The sequence below is a fragment of the Acanthochromis polyacanthus genome, chromosome 6, assembly GCF_021347895.1.
Source record: "Acanthochromis polyacanthus isolate Apoly-LR-REF ecotype Palm Island chromosome 6, KAUST_Apoly_ChrSc, whole genome shotgun sequence".
NCBI lineage: Eukaryota > Metazoa > Chordata > Actinopteri > Pomacentridae > Acanthochromis > Acanthochromis polyacanthus.
In genome coordinates this window covers 35212745-35234614 of record NC_067118.1, presented here as the reverse complement: position 1 = coordinate 35234614, position 21870 = coordinate 35212745, and the positions used below count along the sequence as shown (strand labels likewise).

Below are 21870 nucleotides of genomic sequence, written 5' to 3'. Positions count from 1 at the left end.
GTTCCAGTCGATATAACACAGAGTAGAAAGCCAACAGAGGACAAGGGGTTCTTTTAACCCAGTAACATAAAGAAATAACACTCAAAAAGGATAGCTAACTCAATGATTTATACTGTGACTTTACCATAAATAAAACATTTTCTTCATGAAGATGAAAATAGCCTTACTGCTCCCAGACCGTTTAACTGTCCAAACAGATTTTCATCTCATCTTCATGATTAAAATTGAATATTGAAGAAAGTGGAAGATAAAATCAGACGACCTAAAACATTTTAAAACTCCCATCAGCTCCTATTCCATCCTTCCATACACTTACCGTTTAAGCCATTTCGTTTACATTCATTTTTATTTTTTTCCATAAGAAGCCTATATAATGTTCCAAGGGCATCTGGTTTGAATGAACAGGAAGGGTTTGGGCCTACTGCAATTAGGAAACACCCCCAACACCAGCACGTTTTATCGTGAACGGAAGTTGAGTAAATCCTGTTATCTAATAATGTGATTACAAAACAAAACAGATCTTTTTAATTATCTAACGTCTGCACAGAAGCCCGACTTCCTCTTTGTTTACCCCATTGGCTCCCATACTCCATGTATGTAATCCTAATATTTTAGAATCACAGGATAAACATAGCCCACTATATACTGTTTTATATTGTGCTGCTGATTTGTATCTTTACAGCATATTTTGTATTGTGCTTTATTTTGGGCGTCCAAGGTTAGATTTTGTTATTCATTTGGATGCGACTTCTTTTGGACTGTGCTTTTCACTATACAAAATAACCCATGTGCTACTCTGTGAGCATGATTTGCTGCATCCCAAATAGTCAAAAGACAATCCTGCACTGCACATATATTTACAGTGCTGCAGGAGATTTCTAATTCTAATTTCTGACCTCTTTTATGGAAAACTAGATCAGTCACAGAGTATTTTCCAACGTGCATGGAGGGAATCTTTACAATTATGTAGCACGAGGATACAAACCTAAACATAAGTGTAAACTATGAGCAAGAATAACATGCATACGTTAACTTATGGGCAAGTAACAGGAAAACAACACTTCCACAACAACAGCAAGTCCCCATCGACTAGTCTCGACCCCCCCTTCAGTCACCCTCTGCATTATTGAAAGGGGCGGTCTGGAAAGAGTCTAAGCGGATCCTGCAGTGTGTTGTGCGACTGTGCGTGCATGCGTGTGTGTGTGTGTGAGAGAGAGAGAGAGAGAGACAGAGAGAGAGAGAGCGAGGGTTGGGGGGAGAGAGAGGGGGGAGGTTATCGTGTCATCGCTTCTTGATGCACAAGTGCCGTAGCCGGGTGAACCGTTATTGTCACTTTGCGCGCAGCCAGAACGACTTGTCTGAGCGTCTTTCCCCCCTTCTTTTGCTGAAGGTAAATACAAAAGCAGTGACATCCAGCCGACATGGGGAAGGTGGAAGGAGGAATGAAATGCGTGAAGTACCTTTTATTCGTGTTCAACTTCATCTTCTGGGTAAGTGCACCTTCGGCGTTACGCTGCGTAATGATGAGAGTTGTGCGTAAATAAACAGCGAAGCAGCAAGTGCAGCAGAGCAGAATAGTCTCCCCGCTCAGCTGACTTTCACACCCACGTGGGATTTGATGGGCGATGCTTAGGTGGTGTACATTTTAAGGATTTATCCTTCCTTGTGTGCTTTTTTAGTAGTTGTCCGGGCATGGTTTCAGGCTACTCTCCGTGGCGCGGAAAGGGTGACAGCTCGAGGTTTTTCACTTTTGGCTCACCGGGCTCAAATCAGATTTTCCACAGAGGAAAAACCCGCCCCCTTTTTCCCGGGGAAGCGTGTTTTTGAAAGGAAGACTGAATGAAAAGACAGAGAGACAGAGAACGACTGGGACACAGCGTGGAAAACAAACTTAAGTGCTTGGCTTCATTAAAAAAAAAAAAAAAACACTGCAAAGCTGATTGATAAAGTGACGTTATGGCCAAAAGTTTCCTCCCTCTGCTTCCTCTTGTATTTTTTTAAAGGCAGCACTTGGGCGCTGAGGACCAGGCCCTGGAGAGTCACTTTACTCAAGACAAACAGTCAGGTGGATGTGAAAGGTGTGTGTTTGTGGGGGAGTGTGTCTTTGCACACATGCTTTCTGTCTTTATATACCCTGACATTCCTGTTAAAGTCCATTCATAGTCTACAGTTACACTCAAAAACCTCAAGTCTAGAAGATCCTCCTTATAGATATCATATTTGGCTGCACTTTGCTTTATTTGTGCCACGCTCACGGAGAAGTTGTGTTTGTGTGAGAGCGAGAGATTTTCCAGCAAGCATCTGTGGAGTGGATCAGGCGCCGAGTACACTGTGAATGGATCCATTGTGACAGCAGGACAATAGCATAATTTCAGTCTGCTGCTCCTGCCTGGCTAAGCAGCAGAGCCTGTCGGAGCCCTAAATACTTCACTCCCACCACTGGGTTCCCATAAGTGTGGACACGCAACGGAGCACAGGTAATGATGAGGGAGATAGCAGAGAGGGAGAAAGAGGAGAGGGTAATCTTAGTGCAGAGTGTGGAAGACCATGAATGTGATGGTTGGGGAAAAGGGTCACTGGGAGATTGAGAGGGATATTCATGTGCGTGTATGCGCGGCCACATGATGAAACAGGGACAGTTGGCTTGAATGTGACCCAGATAATGACAGAAAACAGATCAGTATGAGGATATTGAGTATTCTGTGGCTGTATGCTGCCTCAAGACTACAAATGAAAATCTTCTCTTCAGTTTCCATCCGCACAGGAGTTCTGCCCTCAGTTTAACAGTGATAACCCACCGTTTGTAATCACAGCATCCCTAACCCCCCTCTGGGCTGCAGCTCTTCTCTGCTGATTGTGGAGTGGGAGATGAAGAGAAGTATGTGAGTGATGAAAGCGGGTGGAGGAAGGGCAGATATGATGCCTATCAAATCCCCCCGTGAGGCCTGGTTGACAGTAGATCAGAGTCTGATGACAACTGTGAATGCACTCTACAGACAAACACAGATATTTTATTCATTATTTTTTATGTGATGGATGAAGATTGACACCTCTCTGACTTTAGGCCTCATGGTGTTGTTGGTGTTGCTGTATTTCTGCTGCAAATCCAACATGACAACAATATCTTGACAGCTTGTCTGGCCTGTGTTTGTTATCCGTTGCCCTATTTAGTCAAAAATTAAGCCTGCGAGGTAAACAGTGCAGGGCAAACATTGCTTCACAGTGGTATGCTCTGAAAGTGTACTTTCCCATGGATTTTCCCTCAGTGTTCTTCCTCTTCATCAAAAACAATGTCATGGTTTGGGAAAGCATTTGCTTAATCGTTAATTTGGTTAGTTAATGAAAAAATATTTATTTAATAGTCCAACAGAAAACAATTGTCTTTGTCCGTGTACAAACAAAACACACACACACACATCTAAGGTTAGGATTATTTTTAAGGCATTGTTCATATTAGTTTCAGGATCCTCTGTCTTGCTCTGTACTGTGTAAAATATATTAAATGAATATTGTAATATAACTGACAAAAGATTAAATTTCTTAGTTCAAGTTAAGTTTGAGTGCAACCCAGTTCATTTAATGATTGTAAAGAGCGCCATTGTAAATAAAGCACCATATGACTAAATTGCAAGTAGCATCATTCAAAACTAGTGAGTGCCACAGGTGCCAGAAAGTTCAGATGTGCATTTACAAACAGAGCTAGTAATGTCCCAATTTCCTGTAACTCCAGGCATTTATGTGACACTTTAAAAGCAGAAGCAAAAGTACCTCAGGGGACTATCAACTCATCCTTAACTGTTACAACTACTGACGTTTCAGAACAGGAACCAGCCACAATGTCACAATAACATCAGAGCTGCTAAGGTAAAAGATCCTCCTTTTAGTAAGCATTAAAACCTGCAGTCCATGTCATTGGCAATTGACAGTACTATCAATGCTGAAACTGGACTATTTGCAATCATTTAGAAATAAGACTTGGTTAAATGGTTTAAGGACATGGCATTAAAACCTTGTGATGCTATTAACTTGTTCAATTTGGCATATTTCTATTCACTGTTATACCAGAAAGTGGTGCTCATGCACATGATTTGCATCAGATTTTTAAGATTTTGTCCAGGAACTCTGCATAAGTTTAAAATTCAGAGTCGTAGCATTCACTGTATTAAAAAAATCAGTGCTAATTCTCAGTCTCCTTTCCTGCATTCAGCCCTGCAGACACGTTTCATAGTGGAGGTCGATGTGTGCCGCTGCTCTCTGCCACTCCTGCCTGAGTACAATGGGGTTTACTCCACCCGTAATTATCTCACTCCTACTTACACTTTCCTGCTGCCCATTATTTTTTATGTGCCATCGCGTCTGTTTTCTCCAAACATGTGCCCGACAGAAGGCTATTTTGGACCAGCTTGAATCACTCCCCAATTACTGCCGGATTTTAAGAAGTAGTTTGTTTTGTTTTCATATACTATTTTTGCTTTAATTTACGGTAAAGCTCCGTTTTTGTTATGTTTTTTGTCTAACCTAGAGAGCGGATAACGCCGCAGACTCTCTCTGACCAAGACCACAGCCCAGTGTCAGCTCAGCCCCTGTTCTCATGGAAATTCCCCCTCACAAAAACACTATTTAACTGCACCGTTAAAAAGTCGGGCCTTACACTGTAAAAGAACCTCAATAAAGCGTCGACACACAGGTTTCCATTCCCGCCTAGGAATATTCAGACACACAGACTGTCTTCAGAGGGACAGAAAGAGGACACGAGGGACTTCTTATTCTCACTTCCATGTGTGTTTTAGAGAAATATAGACTCTTCTATCGGACGCAGGTTGGCGTTAAAAAGATGTTTCTGTTCCTGTAGGCAGAGAGAAATAAAACATAAAGGCTCCTCTAATCACTTGCTCTCTTTTTACCTCTCTCCCTTCCCTATTTCATTCTCCCCTTCATTGTGTCTGTCGGTTTCCCTCCTATTGTGCGTTAAAGCATGTAGTCACAGGGAGACAGTGGGTCTTTGTCCTTTGGGTGAGACCGGGAGGGAGGTTGGGTGGGGTATGGAGGAGGAGGAGGGGGATACGTGGGGATAAATCAGGGGGTGAGAAGGGAGGGTGTGTGTGGGTGGTAAAGCTGGGGGGTATGATAGCAGAGAGGGTGTTAATGGGACCACTGGGATAGTCCGCCTCATGAGTGCCAGTGTCAGGATTGTATTTAGCATGTCAGCCGCTGACTGCGGCGTTTTGAAATCTGGTTTTGAAAAGGCTTTTAAATGGAGCCATAACAGTAATGAGGTTTGGCTCAGCGCTAACCTCCTTTCAGCTGCAAACCAACCACCTGCTCCTCCACACAGCACGATGCACTCAGGATGGACAATAGCTGCTAACTCAGTGGGCAGCAGGCCTCACCTCGCACTTCCACCTACACCCTCGCACCATCATGTGTTTGGACGAATACCGTTGTTAAATAGATCCAGAGCGACTCTTCGCGTTAACCCAGTCGAGTTCAGTAGATCTGCAAGCTTCTCTCTGCTTTATCACTTTGGATCAGCTAATCCCGAAACCCACCGAGAGCTCAGCTGTCCCATACATCACCACGCATGACACTAAATCCTCCGTTTGGGAGGAAGCCGGCTTCCCAACACCTGTCCCATTCCGATGCTTTACAACCGAGCTACTGGCTTCACTTCAAACCAACGCTGTAAAATATAACCTGTGGATGGAAGGAGAGGAGTGTGGACAGTGAGGATGAGTAACTGAAGACAAAAAGGAGAAATGGCAGAACCGGAAAAAAAAAAACAAAGCAGATTTCTTAAACAAGAGGTTCAAAAGCAATTTTCAGATGAAGCGTTTGGATAAATTTGGCAGCAGGGATTGTTTTTTTTGACATAAACTTACTTAAAAGAGCTTGAGGGCATAAAAAAAACAAACAGCGGTCTACCTAAATTCTTGATCTAGGGCACAGAGAGGCCATGTGACAAGCACTCCTAAATACTCTCCATTTAGACAAATCATTTTATTCCTCTTTGCACGCACACACACACACATCGACACTGTGTTGTTTTGAAGCTCAACTTGAAGGTTTTTAGACCGGATTATCCTCAGGGGGTCCGAGCTGAGTGATCATTAAAAACCTCTCAGTATTGATCCGTCAGTGAAGCACCCACCACAGCTTCTGTCTTTGAAAGCATCTCAGATTTCTGAAAAAAAGAAGAAGAAGAAAAAAGAAAAACTGCTTTTACCTCAGTGTCTTCTGACTGCTTTAGAGAATAAGTGTTTTCGCTGTTGCTCTGTAGTAACAGCCTTGAATATGATTTCACTCAATGTATAGTGATGGAGGTTGAGATGAAGGAAAATATGAGCAACACGGAACCACATTTCCAAACAAACAGCCTGTTTAAGCTCAAGGTGCCATGTTGCTGCCCACAGCCAAACGGGTCATTTTCAGCGGTGTTTTAAAGTTATATAACTCACATTTACTGGGATCTATTAGTCTGGAGCGCTAAGATGAATGACCCGTAGTGCAGACTAATATCTGGACCCATTGTTTTGACTCCAGATGTAACACTTTAGCCATCTAACTCTTAGTGAAATCATACCTCTGTTGCCTACAAAGTGGAAAGGGTGGAAGGCCTGAGTGGAAAATCACATTCAGGGAGTGTTAAAGAACTGAGGGAGTGAATAACATCCCCGTCCACTGTTGAGCTTAAGATGAAAAGAACATTGCATTTGTGATGAAAGCTGAAACAAATTCACCACAATGATGTCAGATCCAAGACCAAGGACAGAAACTGTATGAGAAATAGGCCTCATTATGTAATACAAGGCGGAAAATTGACTATATTTCTGCAACCAAGTGCCAGTTTATCTGGTCATTACTGTATATTCATCACCAGAGGGATGGAAAAGAGCAGGATTGAGTATTTATAGGAGTTTGTCCACAGTTAAACACATGAATCACAACAGTGCATGGTTGCTGACCCGCCATGTGTCTACAAAAGTCATTTATTTTTGTTTTATTTGTTCTCTCTTTTCATTTTTCTGTGATCAACATGTGGTTTTTATGTCTCTCTCTTTCTGTCTCTCTTCAGTTAATGGGCTCCTTTGTTCTGGCCGTGGGGCTGTGGCTGCGTTTTGACCCAGAAACCGTCTCCCTGCTCAGCGGCGATAAGGCTCCAGATACCTTCTTTATTGGTGAGTGTTGCAGCACAACCTCAGCTAATCTCTGGAAGCAAGGACGGCACATTGTGCGCAACAATACGCTTAATCACATTCAACACAAGGCTGTTGATCCAGTACATGTGTTGAACAATTCCCCACGTGTTGTCAAATAAATCTGTTCAAGTGCGGTTGCTGTCAGCTAAAAGATGAAAAATTGCATATTTGTCGCCGCATTGGGTTGTTTTTCTTGTAAGGAGCTGCTTTGGGTTTGTGTTTTAAATATATGTTGCTGGGAAACTACTCTAAATGGGTCAAGGGAATGTCTGTTGTTTCTGTCAGCAATTAAAGTCAATATTATAAATAGAAATTTTAGTTTCAGGAAAATTCTTCTTATTTTTGCAATATTGAAAATATAAGGCATCATGACACAACTGTGTTTTGTCACAGCAGATATGGACTCTGCAAAGCGTGTGACTGTATTAGCTTGATAAATTGCCTACTGTCAAGCTTTTCCATGTACCATTAATGTCAGAAATAAATGTTAAAAGTTTCATGCTGTCGATGAGTGTAAATAACAGGAAGTTGCAGCTGCACTTAGGGTGTGAATACATGAGAAAAACCACAGGTTAGTATACCTCATTTCAACCAGTCAGTCTACCCACATAGAAGGAAGAAAACAGAGGAGGGTATGATGGGCATTTTTGCAAGAAGATAAGAAAGAACAATCATTGTGAAAAAAAACATGTTTGAATGAAATGACAGTGCAGGATGTGGAAGAAGGGCAGCACTGGGGAAAAAAATGCCCCTCTCAAAACAAGGAAAAAAAATTATTTCAAGGAGTCTTTACCTTGAAATAAGTGGAAAAAATCTGCCAATAGAAAATGCCTTGGTAAGATTTTATGAAATAAGATGATATTTAGAATATTGAGAACTTAAAATTAGCTGGGCAAACTTATTTTAAGCTATATTTTACCAGGATTGTCAAGCTTAGGTGTCTTAAAGTAAGCCAGACATGTTAAAGAAAGTAGCCATTTTTCACCCAAAAATAGATTTTTGCTTTCATCTAACCTCCTAATCTTATTTTGAGTTTTCTTGTAAAATACAACTCAAAACAAGATCATTTCGAGATTTTTTGACTTAACAAGATATTTAAGATGCATTGTCTTAAAACAAGTCCATCCAGCTTGCTGAAATGTCACTTCTTAAAGGCATTAGAGGAGATTTAATTTCCTACAACTTTGAACGGAGCATGCGCACATACAACCTCTCCCTCACCCCCCTCTAACCTCCCCCCTCTTAACATTTACAAAGAAACGCCCCCCTCCAGAAACTTGCGTAGGACTCATGAAGTTGCCTACAGCCGCAGTATAATCAATCATACATTTTACCTGTCCAGAAGGAATTTAGCAACCAAGGCATCTGTCTTTAGGTGTATTTGTTGCTTGAGCTGACGCCATCGCCCAAATGACTCGCCAATAATCACTTTTGTTTTTACATTCTCGCGATCCAGTTGTCTTTTATTTTCTCTGACCTCAAAAAATGACTTTCTTTTACGGCTGGGTCCCCCTGGATCTTTATCTGCCATTATGTAAAAAAAGATGAGCAAAACAAGTCGCCAGCTAACTACGAAGCTATACCAAAGCAACACATACAGAAAAGACGTAAGTCCAAGGCGTACGTAATCTACGTAACTAGGCCTGAGCCGGAAGAGTTTTGATTGACAGGAAAGGGAGCAAAGCAAATGCCTCGGTCCGAGCGCGTTGATTGGCTGATGTCTTTCAGGTCCTGCCATGTCCACAGTTTTTTATTTTTTTTTAGAAACCATACATACAAGTCCACTAAAGGTCAGTATATTCATTTTATGTGAATCAGACAAATTAAACAACAAAAACATCCTCCATAATGCCTTTAAGTGAATCTGAAATCGAGTGGAATGAGACGTTTAGACTAAAAATAAGACAAATAGACTTGGTAAGATTTTTAGTTTTTGCAGTGAGGAGAGGAGTGACTTTACACGGATCAATTCGGTTAATTCACACATCAGTTTGTGTGATCTTCAGACCAGATCCTTCTATTCTGGTGGGCAACTATATTTCCATCCCCAAAGTCAGATAAACTGCTAAGAAGTATATTGTTTTGTGACTAGAGTGCCTTTTCTTACAAAATCTTCTAATTCTGTGAAGGTATTTCATCTCCTCTCCGTGTGACAGTGACCTAGACTCAGACATCCATGTGATTTAGCCGAGGATGGCCGGCTTCTGTCAGGTCCTTTGAGGTTACAACGCAACACATGGCTTTGACAGTGAGAGCGAGTCCCACAGGCACAGCTGAGAGCGCTCAACAGTCGCTACGCCTCGTTCCCATGGCGTCAAATCCACACAGAGCTGCTCTTTTCTTTGTGCTTTGAAATGATGTACGATAAAAACAAGACCTTAACTTCAGATTAAGAGGAAAAGGGGAAACCAGTGTAACGTTTTTCTTCCAAGTAGAGACAATTTTGTTAGGTTTATAGCACAAGGGAGTGCAGAAGCATCACTTGTCGCCAGATGGAAGGAGTTAAAAGCTCATCATTTTTGCTAAATTGGCACCACAAACTGAACTAACAACTGAAGAAAATGCCACTCCCAGCGTAATCGTTGTGTTCTATGTAGACACACCAAGGAAACCTAATGAACCGTCTTGTTCCCACCGGAGCCCATACTACTCAGGGGCTCAGATGGAGATGGAGCTGTTACCTTGCAACCGACCTCACCTGAGTGGGAGCTCACTGGTGGGACTGAACTGCTAAGCTCATCCCTGTGCTTCCTAATGAGATGATAAACGGGAACTAAGAGAACATGACGCATCCCACTTAGGCCTCTCTTTAAATCAGGCTCTTGCTAACAAGGGTGTTTATAAGGCATCTCATATAAGGACACTTTTAAAAGGCACGATAAATGGGTCTACTGCTAGACTGCTGCTGTTATATTTTATTTATGGCACATTATATAAAAGGTACATCAACAAAAACAGAAAAAGGCAAAAAAAAAAGTCAGACAATTTCTACATTTACACAACAATAACATCTCTGGACTGAAGCTGAGCTACACTAAGAAATGCTACATCCAGGTCCAAATGTTTGTGTTGGGATGCAACACCATGCAAGAAAATACCTCTATCCTCTCTCAAACCTATCCTGTTTATTTGGTTTGCACAGACACAGCCCTTCCATTTGTGCAGCATCTCCTTAAGCCAGTGTTGGATGGAGAGTTGGAAGTCAGATTAATAAGTTTCTTAGCAACACAGGTGCACAACAACCGGCACATCACATGAAAGTTCAACAGTCTGCTGCTTGGGCTTTTTTAGCGCTTTGGCTTCAACTTTCATCCCCAGCTCTATGCTGCCGCCTTTTGGTGACTCGGTGAAGTAACTGCCAAATGTTTGAGGTGGGAAAAGCTGAGCACAAACGCAGTCACTCAGAGAAGCCAAGTACCAGCACCGGCTTTACAGGCTGATATGTATTAATTACATTAATCTGTACAATATATCTAACTAAATGGGACTCTTAATGGTTGTTTTCCATATCAGTAAAGATCATATTTAAGCAGTGGCGGCCCGTGACCAAAATTACCGAGGAAGCCAGTGTGAACAACAAATTAGATTCGGTGTTTTAACTGTTATTTTCATGTAAACAAATCAGCCTACTGTTACAGTACCTTTAATCTACCGACTTCTCATTCATTTCAGTGGAGAAAAAAAAGAGGTTAAGTGCTCCAGGGCTTGTTCGGGGAGCCGGTAGACCGGTCAAATAGGAGACATGGCCAGCAGAAAAGCCAGTTAAGCTTGGCACTTCCCGTTAGCCACTCGTTTCTGGCATAGTTAGCTTCACAAAAAGAGCGAGCTTTTCCATTAGCTCTACACTTAGTTAGACTGAGCTTTGGAGTTGGCCTACCGTCCCTTTTGACTTGTAGTTGAACTTCAAAAGGAAGTTTTGTGAAGTCATTTTTTACAAGAAACTCAAGGTTCCTGTCACCATCCATTCTCTGGCTCGCTTGATGGCTATACTTGCTGTGTGGGCTTGTTGGCGCCTGGCGGGACAGCTGCATTAGTGTGGGTATTGTTCATCACAGTTTGTGATTGGTTGGAAGCCCGATTTGATCTGGCCTCCCTTATGTTTTTTTTAATAATGCATCGACCATTAAGCGATGAGCCTTGCTTCAATCTGATTGGCTAATGCGGGCTGTTTTTTTCTCTAAGGGAGGCAAGGTGAAGCTGGCCTCTGAACAGACAGACAGCGCAGAGGGCATGAGAGACGTAGTGTAATGCACAGAGAGAGCTTGACAAGAGGGGCGCTGTTTTGCTCCTCACAAAGCAGAAATGCCGGATGTAGTGTTTTGACAACAAGGAATGACAAAAATATAAAACATAAAATACATAGTGGTGAAGATTATTTATATTTTTTCTTTCTTGCATATTTTTTGGGGAAGCCAGGCTTCCCTTGGCCTCAGTGAAAAACCGCCACCGTATTTAAGCACCTTTATGTTTGCTGTCACCAATTTCTGCACGCAAGCAACAACTCATGTTTTGTTTTGTTTTCTGTTTCCCAGGTGTGTACATACTAATTGGTGCTGGCAGTCTGGTGATGTTAGTAGGTTTCTTCGGCTGCTGTGGAGCTGTTAGAGAATCTCAATGCCTGCTGGGTTCAGTGAGTACAACTTCACGCAAATTGTAGGCAAAAACTGATGTGAAGTGCACCTTTACGCTGAATTAAATACTTAATATCAATCTTGGATGTTATTTTTGCAGTTCTTTGCCTGCCTGCTGATCATCTTTGGGTCTGAGGTGGCTGCAGGAGTGTTTGGATTCCTAAACAAGGACAAAGTACATTTCTGATTTTTACCCGTTTTAGGAGTTGATATGATGTTTTTGAATGGTTCAATGAGTGTCCAAATGGCACCCAGTCACACAGTCATTCTCCTCCTTACAGATAATTGAAGATGTCCAGAAATTCTACGTCAAGACCTACGATGAGAACAACAACGGCACATTGATCATGTCTTACCAGAAAGTAGTACGTAACATAAATCTACATATTTAAGATAGCATTGCTTAAAGGAGCATTGCTTTTATCATGTTTTGTCCTTTAATGTTTTCTTTCCCATTTTCAGCTGAAGTGTTGTGGAACCATCTCAAACCCATGCTCTGATACCGAACCAGATAAAGTAAGATCCGTCATCAGCTCCAGGCTCGGGGCGGAAATGAAACTCTGTTGCTTTGTTGTCTAATGAATGAGTCACAAATACAAGACAAAACATCCTAGTTCACTTGTACTAAACACCATTTGACTCCTCTCGTCTGTGCTCTGCAGGACTGTGAGACAGGCATCAAAGACTTCTTCAACAGTAAACTCTACATCATTGGTTACGTGGGAATTGGCATCGCTGGAGTCATGGTGAGTCAGGAGAAGAGAAAAAAGTCAGAAATTGCACACTCTGTTGTGACTGAGAGTGATTTAATTTCTGTTTTTTTCTCGACAGATCATTGGGATGATTTTCAGTATGGTGCTCTGCTGTGCCATTCGCAACAGCAGGGAGGTCATCTAAGCTGGATCCGTCACCTCCTCCTGCCCCTGTACAGCACTTCAGCTCAGATGTCAGCTCCTGTCCATCATCCAAGCAGGGACCCAGGAAACAGAACATGTTCCAAAAAATTCCTTTTCACTATGGTGCTCGACCCTTCTCTCCTGGCCTGTTCTTCAAATTATTTCTTGCTAGAGTCATTCTTTATTTACCTTTAGTCACAAGTTAAGCAGCATGATCTACCTTTCATAACATCCTGCTAAGACTTTCACATATCCAGTGGGAACTGTACTGTTTCTAATTACCTGACAGCTTGTCAAATCGTTTTTCCTCATGGCCATTTGGCTACATACTGTCACAGTAGTGTCAATGCTTTTTTTCACATAGCCTTGACACTGACCCCTTGACTGTGGGAAACGGACCTGAGAGAGCAATCTGAGGCCAAAGCAGCTGAGTTTGATTGTCCGAACGCCCGAAAACGAAAACACACACACGCAGACATGCACGGACATACAAACACAGCAATGTTGTGTTACATGAGACCGCAGCCTTAAAAAAGGTTTTCTGGCGTCTGGAAGCGAGTTCTGATTGGTGGAATCAGAGCTGAGTGTCAAAAGAGGGAATGACTGGTGAGTGTTTCAGATGCATCCATCATGCAACCCCAGCGCTTTTACTAACACATATACGCCACACACACACACACACACTGGGGACTGCTGGAACCACACAGATTGTACTTCAGTTGTTGTAAAGGAATAGTTTAACATTTTGTTGCTCTATATTTATTATACAGGCATGGGAGCACGATAAAAGGTATAGAAGCATTTTCTCCCAAAATGTCAAAGTGTTTCTTTAAACAACTACACCTCTGGTTTGCTCATTATAGCCCATTTACCACAAGTCATGCATGCTTTATTGATTACATTTCCAAGTTCTGCAAACAAAGCTTTTGTGTGAGAATCAACAAAGCTACCTTAAGTGGTAGTAAAAGTATAATTAGAAATCAAAGATTCTACTCTGAGATTGAAAATAGTAAAAGTATACATGATTTGCATTTATAAAAACTACAAATCAGAAGCCCTTTATGCCTCTAAATGAAAGTCCCTCATCTGTTAGGCCATGTGACCCAGTGTCATGAATACCACTTCCTTCTATTTCTTTGATAATAAGAGAGTACTCTAAGTCTCTGTCGACTGTACAGATGGCTCAGATCATGTGGTCGTGTTTACAGGCTAAACATGGCCGGTCAATTGAGTATAGGCGGTGAACTTTGGATATCCATGCCAGGCCTTTGATCCGTTCCCATTTCCACCCCCCCACCCCCCCCACCCCCCGTGCCTTAAAAGTACACCTCCCACAACAAAAAGCAAGAAAATAGTCCCTCTTAACTTCAGTAACCTCCATAGACCTCGAATCTCTTCATTCATCCATGTCAAATCAGGCCGCTGTAAATTCTGTATTGTCTGTTCCAAGTGTCAGGACTCCATTTTGTAAATATGTGTGGATTTTTTTCATAGTTGTACATTATTTGTGGCTGATGTGTTAGCTCCTATTTAACATGCTGTGTGTAGACGGATTCTTGCAGTAGTTTGTACAGTGTTGTAGTCTTGACAGTGTTTGCAAATGTGGTCAAAGCAAATCCACTTGGCTAAAAAAGCTTCTTAATGTGCCTTTCTTTGATAACCAGCTATCCGGTGGGCTGCAGGCTGTCTGAGTGTAGTAAGTACATGTAGCAAAAGTCTACATATGTTCGTAGAGTTGGACTGCATTCAACTGTCACAGGCATTCCATGAGTAGCACATATTAGCTCGACTCACCGCTGTTGTTCCGGCGTGTCGCTCCACTGTGTCTTCTCAGCCAAGAGAGCTGAAGTGGCAACACTTAGCCTGCTATTTCAAAAGCCTTTTTGGTGCAAAGAAAATCTATTCTTAGGACACTGAGCAATGAAGTTGAAGTTCAAATGATCATGCTATATTGGATGAAAGCACTGGTCAATATTGCTTTTTTGTTTTGTTTTTTTGTTTGTTTTTTTCATTTCACTGTAATGTGACACAAGTGAGGAGACAACAAAAGCTTACTTTACCACTTTGGGATGCCAGTAGGCAGTGTTTACTCTGGGGACTGAAGCAACACTGAAGAGTCGCTAGACTGTCACTTCAGAGGCTCGGCGGAGTTTCAACAGTTTACTCCTACTCAATCCTCGAAGCTGTTGCTGTGCACCTCAGTTACGTTTGTTCAAGCAAATCTGGGGAAGTAACACACTCCGGAACCTAAAAAAAGCACAGTCGAGCCTTTCATAGATGATTGTGTGTTAATTTATTTTCATACCATTCCAGGCTTCTCAGGAATATGGGTGTTTGAAGTTCAAATAAAAGGTTTAAGGTTTTACAGACTTCCCCCGTGTCTTCTTCCATCTGAGAGATTTACCCATTCTAATATAGCCAGATTGTAGTTATTTGCAGTTACATTGAAATCTGGTAATCTTATGCAGGAACTGACACTAAAAGAACAGACTTGTCTATATTAATGTTTCAGTTCTTGCTTTAAGCTTTTTTTTTTTATGAAAATGTTCTTGCATGTACACTTGAGATTCAGGCAAGAAGCATCTCAGCATGTGGGATTTTTGTATGCTTAATAACTTGTGAATTCCCTTAGCATCTGAGACATCCCTCGTGGTACTAGTCTACCATTTCACATGGGGCCTGAGTCACGTATTCTGCTTGCTGCATTGGTTTCAGACCCTGAAAATATACCAGCAACTTCCAGTTCTTTCCAGTAATGAAAAACAACCTCCACATCTTGTCAAATGTCGCTGAAACACACTGATACTTTCACTAGAAATGATAAGAAAACAGTATTCTATGACAGAATTTGCAGTGCTGACATAATGAAAATGTCTTTTAATTCTTTGGAACGGAAAAGGATCTCTAAATGTAGCAGCGGATACTGTACTTGTATGTGTGTTTCAGTACGTTTCCAGGTTTAGTTGCATGAGGTTCATGCCGGAGGTTCACCTTTCTGTACTTGAGCTTTAAGGACAGCTGAATATTCAGCTATGGGAATAGATATGCATGCAATGTGGCAGAGGCTCCAGGACTACCCAGTGTAAAGTTACCTCAACACAGCAGTATGAGCGCTTTTACTGCCAAAACCCGACCACACCTGTGATGCATGTGCAGAAGAGCAGTGTAAGACCTTAGAAGCTTGCATCAGAAAAAAGTATTCAATCAACCGTCTGTTTCCAACAGCCCGGCTGCTGATGAGTGATTACAGACTTTATTATGCAGCGACACACATTCCACAAACAACACAAATAAGCACAGCATTTATAAATATTTATTCACCATTTAGAAATCTGTATTTACATGCATAATTCCAAAATGAACTTAAAAAAGAATTATTTTCCCAACTGGCTGGAACGCTTTTGGTGTGTTGAAAGGTCAAAGCTGCTCTCAGTTTGAGTTGAACTTGCACAGTTTGAGAAAAGTGAAAATAATACAAGACACATATTTACATTGTTAAAAGCACTGAAAGCATTTTGAGCCTTGAGGTTTTCCAGATGAGACCAACATTGCACTCTGGTTTGCTTTTAAACAGCCTAACATGACACATCTGTGTGTGCTCCTGACCACCAAACCGTAATCAGCTACGAGAACATGGCTACATGTTCAGAAGATGTTACACTATTTTTCAGAAGACTTGGTCCCAAAAGCTTCATGAATCCATCAATAATGTCTGGTCTGCCATCGCTTTACTTTGCGACCATCAAACACTTTCCATTTCCGTTACCACAAAAAGGCAGCTCTCCAAAGTCAACTGCAAAAGGCCTCATTGATCCATTTACCCACTGAGCTCAGGCTTGAATTATCAGAATTTTGTAGACTTCCTTAGAAGAGATTCATTGTGCACCATAAAAATCGCTTCAGCCACAATCATCCATCCTTCCATTAGCGATACACCGCTTAATCCTCCGTAGGGTTGCGGGGGAGCTGGAGCCTATCCCAGCCAACTCAGGGCGAAGGCAAGGCACACCCTGGACAAGTACTTCAGCCACAGTGTTTTCTGAAATTGTATCTCCAGAAATCATAATCATCACTCCTTTTTACTCAACTTAATGCAACAAAGAATCCGAGTGTGGCAATCTGGTGAACAGACAGTCCAAAAATTGAATTCATTCCAAGTTATGACCACGTAAACAATCTGTTTCCCAGATATTTTCCCATTCAAGCTGTTTAGAGGACAGCATGGGGAAAACATGTTGTGGAAGAAGTTATTTGGCAAATCACCTCTACTTTAAAAACAAATATATTGTATATTCACTGACTGGAATCAACATCCATGCCTTTGTTTTACATGTAACCCTTTAAAACAGCACAAAAGGTATTCAAGTAAAGCTTCAATATCCTACCATCCAGATTTGGTGATATTTGGCAGGTGGAGCGATGTGCAAGTTAGGATTACAGTCAAGGTTAAATAATATGGGGTGCTAAATCTAAGAAAACAGAGGAACAAGTTTGGGGTGTACAAGAGTGCAGCCAAGTCAATTCTGAACGAAAAGGTGATCAACATATTTACAAGTCCCTCAGTGAGGGAAGCAGCTCCCTTTTCCTGCAATAAGCTCTACCAAAACCCACAAACAGGTAAGCTTCTCTCTCAGTCTCTTCCATAACAGATAGTCTAGCTAAAGGCTAAATTTGAAACCATTCTGAAAAAACATGGCTTCTCTCTCTGGTCCCTTTAGCGTTTTATCCCAAACCTCCAACAAAAAAGAAGGTACACAGTAACAGAGAGCTGAGCCCATTGCTACGCCCAGGGCATAGCTGCCGTAATTTAATGAGACGGCAGAAAGATTTGGAAACAGCTTGTTTATGCAGAAGTGATGTTGTAGGGAGTATACCCCAACAGGAACTCTCCAACACCGACAAAGTACACAACCTGGGCAATGCCAAAGAGCGGAGCAATAACCAGAGCCCGGCAACTGGCACCCTTGAGAAAAGCTCCAGGACCTTCTTTTTTCAGGATTTTCCTGCAATGGAAAAGTAAGCACAAAGTTAGAATTACACCTATTCTGGCCACCCCTGGTCAGGAGAAAACCATAGTCTTTGGTTGTGTTGATGGAAATCCAATGACTAAGATGTGATTACCTGACACAGTCCACTACTCCATTGTAGGTTTCCTCATTAGCTCCTTTTTTGAGTGATTGTAGCCTTGTCTTGACCACTGTCCAACATATACAAGACTTGCTTTAGTTAAGAATATCTAAAATATGTACAACAATTTAAGCTTTCAGATCAAATTTAGCTAGTGTTTACTTCCCGGTCCTCCAAACGTTGACCAGTTATTTTGCATAGACTTAAGCTCTCACCATCACAAGGACTGACGGCCACAGCAGCAATGGATCCAGCCAAGCAGCCAGACATAAAGGACCAATAGAAAGGCACAGATGGGTCTTCAGACGAATGCTGGCCAAGCTGGTGCAGATGAGCAAAAAGAGGGAAGTACACAACAGAAAACGGGATGTCCCTGAGAAGGAAAAACAAACATATTTGCATTAATAGTTAGCAGACAAAAAGTTGATTAAGTGCTTGCATTAAACCCTGTCTTACCTCATGAGTGTGGCCCCAAGTCCCCTGTACAGTCCAGTGACTCCTTTGGTCCTCAGCAGTTCTTTGGTGATCTGAATGGCGGACATTCGCATGACTTGAGGGCTGGCGTTATAGGAGCGGCTAAGAACGGCACTGGTCCCTCCGATCTTCAGAGTTGTTACCACACTAGGCATCACCCTCTGCTGGGCGGCTGGCAGACACAGAAAACATAGCCTTTGTTACTGAGGCAATAACATACCTTTCCAAAGGCATATGAAGGTGGTTTCAACTTCACAGCAAAGTGTATTTTAGCTGCAGATGGCCTTACCTAGCCTGCCTGCATCCTGCAGCTGGATCTTGAGCATCTCCATGGGTGTGGTGATGGTGACCTGACACATTCCTGCACAACATCCCGCCAACATCTCTTTGAAAATGGTCAACTTACCCCTGAGGACACATTTGCAATTTGTTAAGAAATCAGAAATTAATTGGAGCAAAATGTAGGTAGGAATCACTTTCCTCTATCTAGTGCTAATTACCCATCTCTGCTCAACTGGTGGCGAAAGAAGTCATTAGCAGCTAGCTTGATGGCCTTCTCTGGAGTTACCAGGGTAAGATTTACAGCAGCGCCTGAAACAAGAAGAGCCGCTCATGATGAACTTAATTCTAATGAAGCAAAAAAAAAAAAAACATCACCCTGACATGACACATGTTTGAGATCAAGCAAGATGTCTGAAGACCAAATTAATTCCACTTCTGGTATTGCGGAGATATGGTTTGTGCCATAATTTCCCTGCAAACTATGCATTAACCAAACAACAGAGTCAGACAGTAGGTCACTGTGAGCCAAAACATTTCCATTGTTGCTCAAAGTGAACCACTGACCCACTGAACTATGTATGCACTGGTTTACATGGAATTTGATCCAAACATTTGGATGCAGCCCAGCATCTTTGTTTGGACTCTGAAAATTTGCCAAGTTGGCTCAGCCCAGATGAGAAACATATTAGCTCTGCTATTTTCAAATGTGATTAGGTAACAAATCGCATCTTAGATTTCAATGTCTTAATATCTTTGCCAATTTAAGTAACAAAAGCAGACTAAGTTAATCCTGTGTATGTCATATTAAGGGTCAATAATCATTTATTTCTACTGCAAGTATGGACATTCTGTCAAGTCTTACCTCTGTACATGCCGAAATAGCCTTCAGATTTAACTGTCTTAATTAAGCAATCCATCCTGGGGGGAAAAAAACACAAACAAGAAACAGATTAACTTCACAGAGAATATATATTCTACCATGTTAAATTTTGCTTTTTTGTCACAAGACACATTGAGTTTGAATAATTTTTAATAATACTGACACTTTGAAGGAATCTACAAGGTGGAGACAACAGTTTTTGTGTCTTACATGAGGAATAGACTGGCAAAGATGCATGGTGCTGAAAGGCTGTTGTATATGCATTTTGAGTCAGGATTAAGAGCTTGGTTTTGACACAGCTATCTTTGTTATGGCAGGTGCGGTTCATACATGTTCTTGTAGACTTGCTGCCCGCTGCGCTGGTTCTGCAGTCGGGTCTTGGCCAGGTCGATTGGGAACACACAGGTGACTCCTACCATGCCTGCAATCCCTCCGTTGATCAGTTTGGCTGGTAAGCTGTACAATGACAAGGCGCAACGGGCGTACAGCAATCATTTCTTTGATTTCTCTTTGGGTCGGTTTCAGGCGAGTTAACAAAACCTGCTGAAACTGAACTAAAGCAGCACGATGTACGCTTAAAGAAGCTCATTGTGCTTCTTTAAGCGTACATGTCAACCATGTGTGAAGCCTTAGGTTTTGGTGTAAAGTGACTGTCTCTGGTAATCCAAAAATAACTTGTTGACAGGAGAAAACAAACAACACACACATATGAACAAAGTGTTACAAACATAAGGCTTCCAGACAGAGAGATACAACAGATGGCAAGCTACGTGTGTTTACCATGTAAAAAATGATGGAATTAAATGAATGCTAAATTTCAATTTTTCTCTTTGAGCAACATGCATATCATTCTGGAAAGGTCCATACCTAATCTGCTGTTGCTGGGCCATGGTTCTTGGTTATTGGGTGCAAAAAGTTGGTCAGCACAAAGGAGGAGGCCGCAGAGGGAGAGCAGGCTGAGAGTCCCTGAGAGACACTGAGCAAGGCAAGAGTAGAGAGAAGCTCAGGGTTATATATATATAGAGGCCAGCCCAGCCCTGCAGATCCAAGGATAAATCTGACATCACTCTCCACCCATTGCCACAGCAGCCAAGAAATAGAGCCAGGGTCAGCCATCAACCTACCAATATCAACCCAGTGATACACCTGCCTACTGTGTGAGGGAATCATTTCTAACCACAATCACAAACACTGACTCATATAGTGGGTGAAATCACAAATAAAGATGATATAATTGTTTTTTAAAATATCATATTCGATTTCATGCTACCACACAATTTAGATTTAAAGCCAAATTTTGCACATTTTAAAGATGTGCCATGCTACTTCATATGCAGATTGGTTACAGTTACTGACAAGTGAAGGTCGTGAGCTAAAAGACACCAGTGCAGTACGTAAATAAAGGATGATTACAGTTACCTACATTTAACTGCTGCTCTTACTCGGCTTTAACAGAAGTCCATCCGTCAACGCTGTCTTTCTTTGCACTGCTGCGGGACGGAATGAATGGATGGAAAGTGCAAAGAAATTCATGCAACAGCTTGGTGCCGTTCAGACCTGACCTCTTGGCCAGTGAAAAGTCTTTCTTTGAGGAATGGGATAAGCCAACTTGTCTTAGTGAACTCAGCAGGCAAAGCATGACGGAACATGCTGAGGTTGTGAGTCAACGTACACCAGTCAAAAGTTTGGACACACCTTCTCATTCAATGTTTTTTTTTGTATTATTTTCTACACTGTAGATTAATAATTAAGATTAATATTTACAACATAATTCCATATGTATTCGTTTACAGTTTTGATGTCTTCAGTATTAATCTACAATGTAGAAAACAAATAAAAGCCAATGAGTGAGAAGATGTGTTCAAACCTTTGACTGGTAGTGTAACTATCAGTAAACACAGGGTTTATTCTTAATTTCATGCACACATTTATTTCTATGAGTCATTTCATTTATTTACGTAGGTAATACAAGTCACAAAGCTGATGCAAGTTCACCACAGGGTTCTACTGCAACATCAGCTGCTTAGCAAACTAATGAAAACATAACACGAACAGCTCATGAGCAGCAGCGGACTCACATCAACGAGCAGAAGCATTGCTCATCCATCTGGCTCTTTGCCATGTTTGTGCATTGGTTACTTTAGCATATTATCAGGTTTCCAAATTAGGCTGGTTCTGGCTCTTCATTCTGTTAAGTGTCTCAGAGCATTGATCATAGGAGATCCGGCTGGGGTGGACACAACGGAAAAAGCGTGTGTCACAGCGCCTACAGCTACAACAGTGGGCCACAGGATAATACAGCTGTGAGTTGACATCCGGATGGCAGCCGGGAATATGGGCAACCCGGTACACCAGGGACAGTGGCACACAGCTACGCTGGATCA

General features: G+C 41.8%; 2 protein-coding genes across 3 annotated transcripts; one reads left to right on the top strand and one right to left on the bottom strand.

Annotated features, from left to right (window-relative positions):
* The first annotated feature begins 1238 nt into the window (after positions 1–1238).
* LOC110949644 (CD9 antigen-like) lies at positions 1239–15085 on the top strand. 2 transcript variants are annotated; one of them, XM_022191798.2, is made up of 8 exons: positions 1239–1490; positions 7073–7175; positions 11729–11826; positions 11928–12002; positions 12109–12192; positions 12290–12343; positions 12490–12573; positions 12659–15085. In XM_022191798.2, the coding sequence occupies exons 1-8, from the start codon at positions 1422–1424 to the stop codon at positions 12722–12724; spliced, it is 633 nt and encodes a 210-aa protein (XP_022047490.1). In that variant the 5' UTR covers positions 1239–1421; the 3' UTR covers positions 12725–15085. The 2 variants fall into 2 exon arrangements, with proteins under 2 accessions (XP_022047490.1, XP_022047492.1); XM_022191800.2 differs by lacking the exon at positions 1239–1490 and adding an exon at positions 2057–2477.
* Positions 15086–16018: 933 nt separating this feature from the next.
* LOC110949646 (mitochondrial glutamate carrier 1-like) lies at positions 16019–21634 on the bottom strand. Its single transcript, XM_022191801.2, has 9 exons — positions 20354–21634; positions 19817–19942; positions 19469–19524; positions 18825–18915; positions 18614–18732; positions 18307–18496; positions 18066–18223; positions 17845–17920; positions 16019–17726 (listed from the first exon to the last, which is right to left on the bottom strand). Exons 1-9 carry the CDS (start codon positions 20374–20376, stop codon positions 17567–17569), a joined length of 999 nt encoding a protein of 332 aa, XP_022047493.1. The 5' UTR covers positions 20377–21634; the 3' UTR covers positions 16019–17566.
* Positions 21635–21870: the final 236 nt, after the last annotated feature.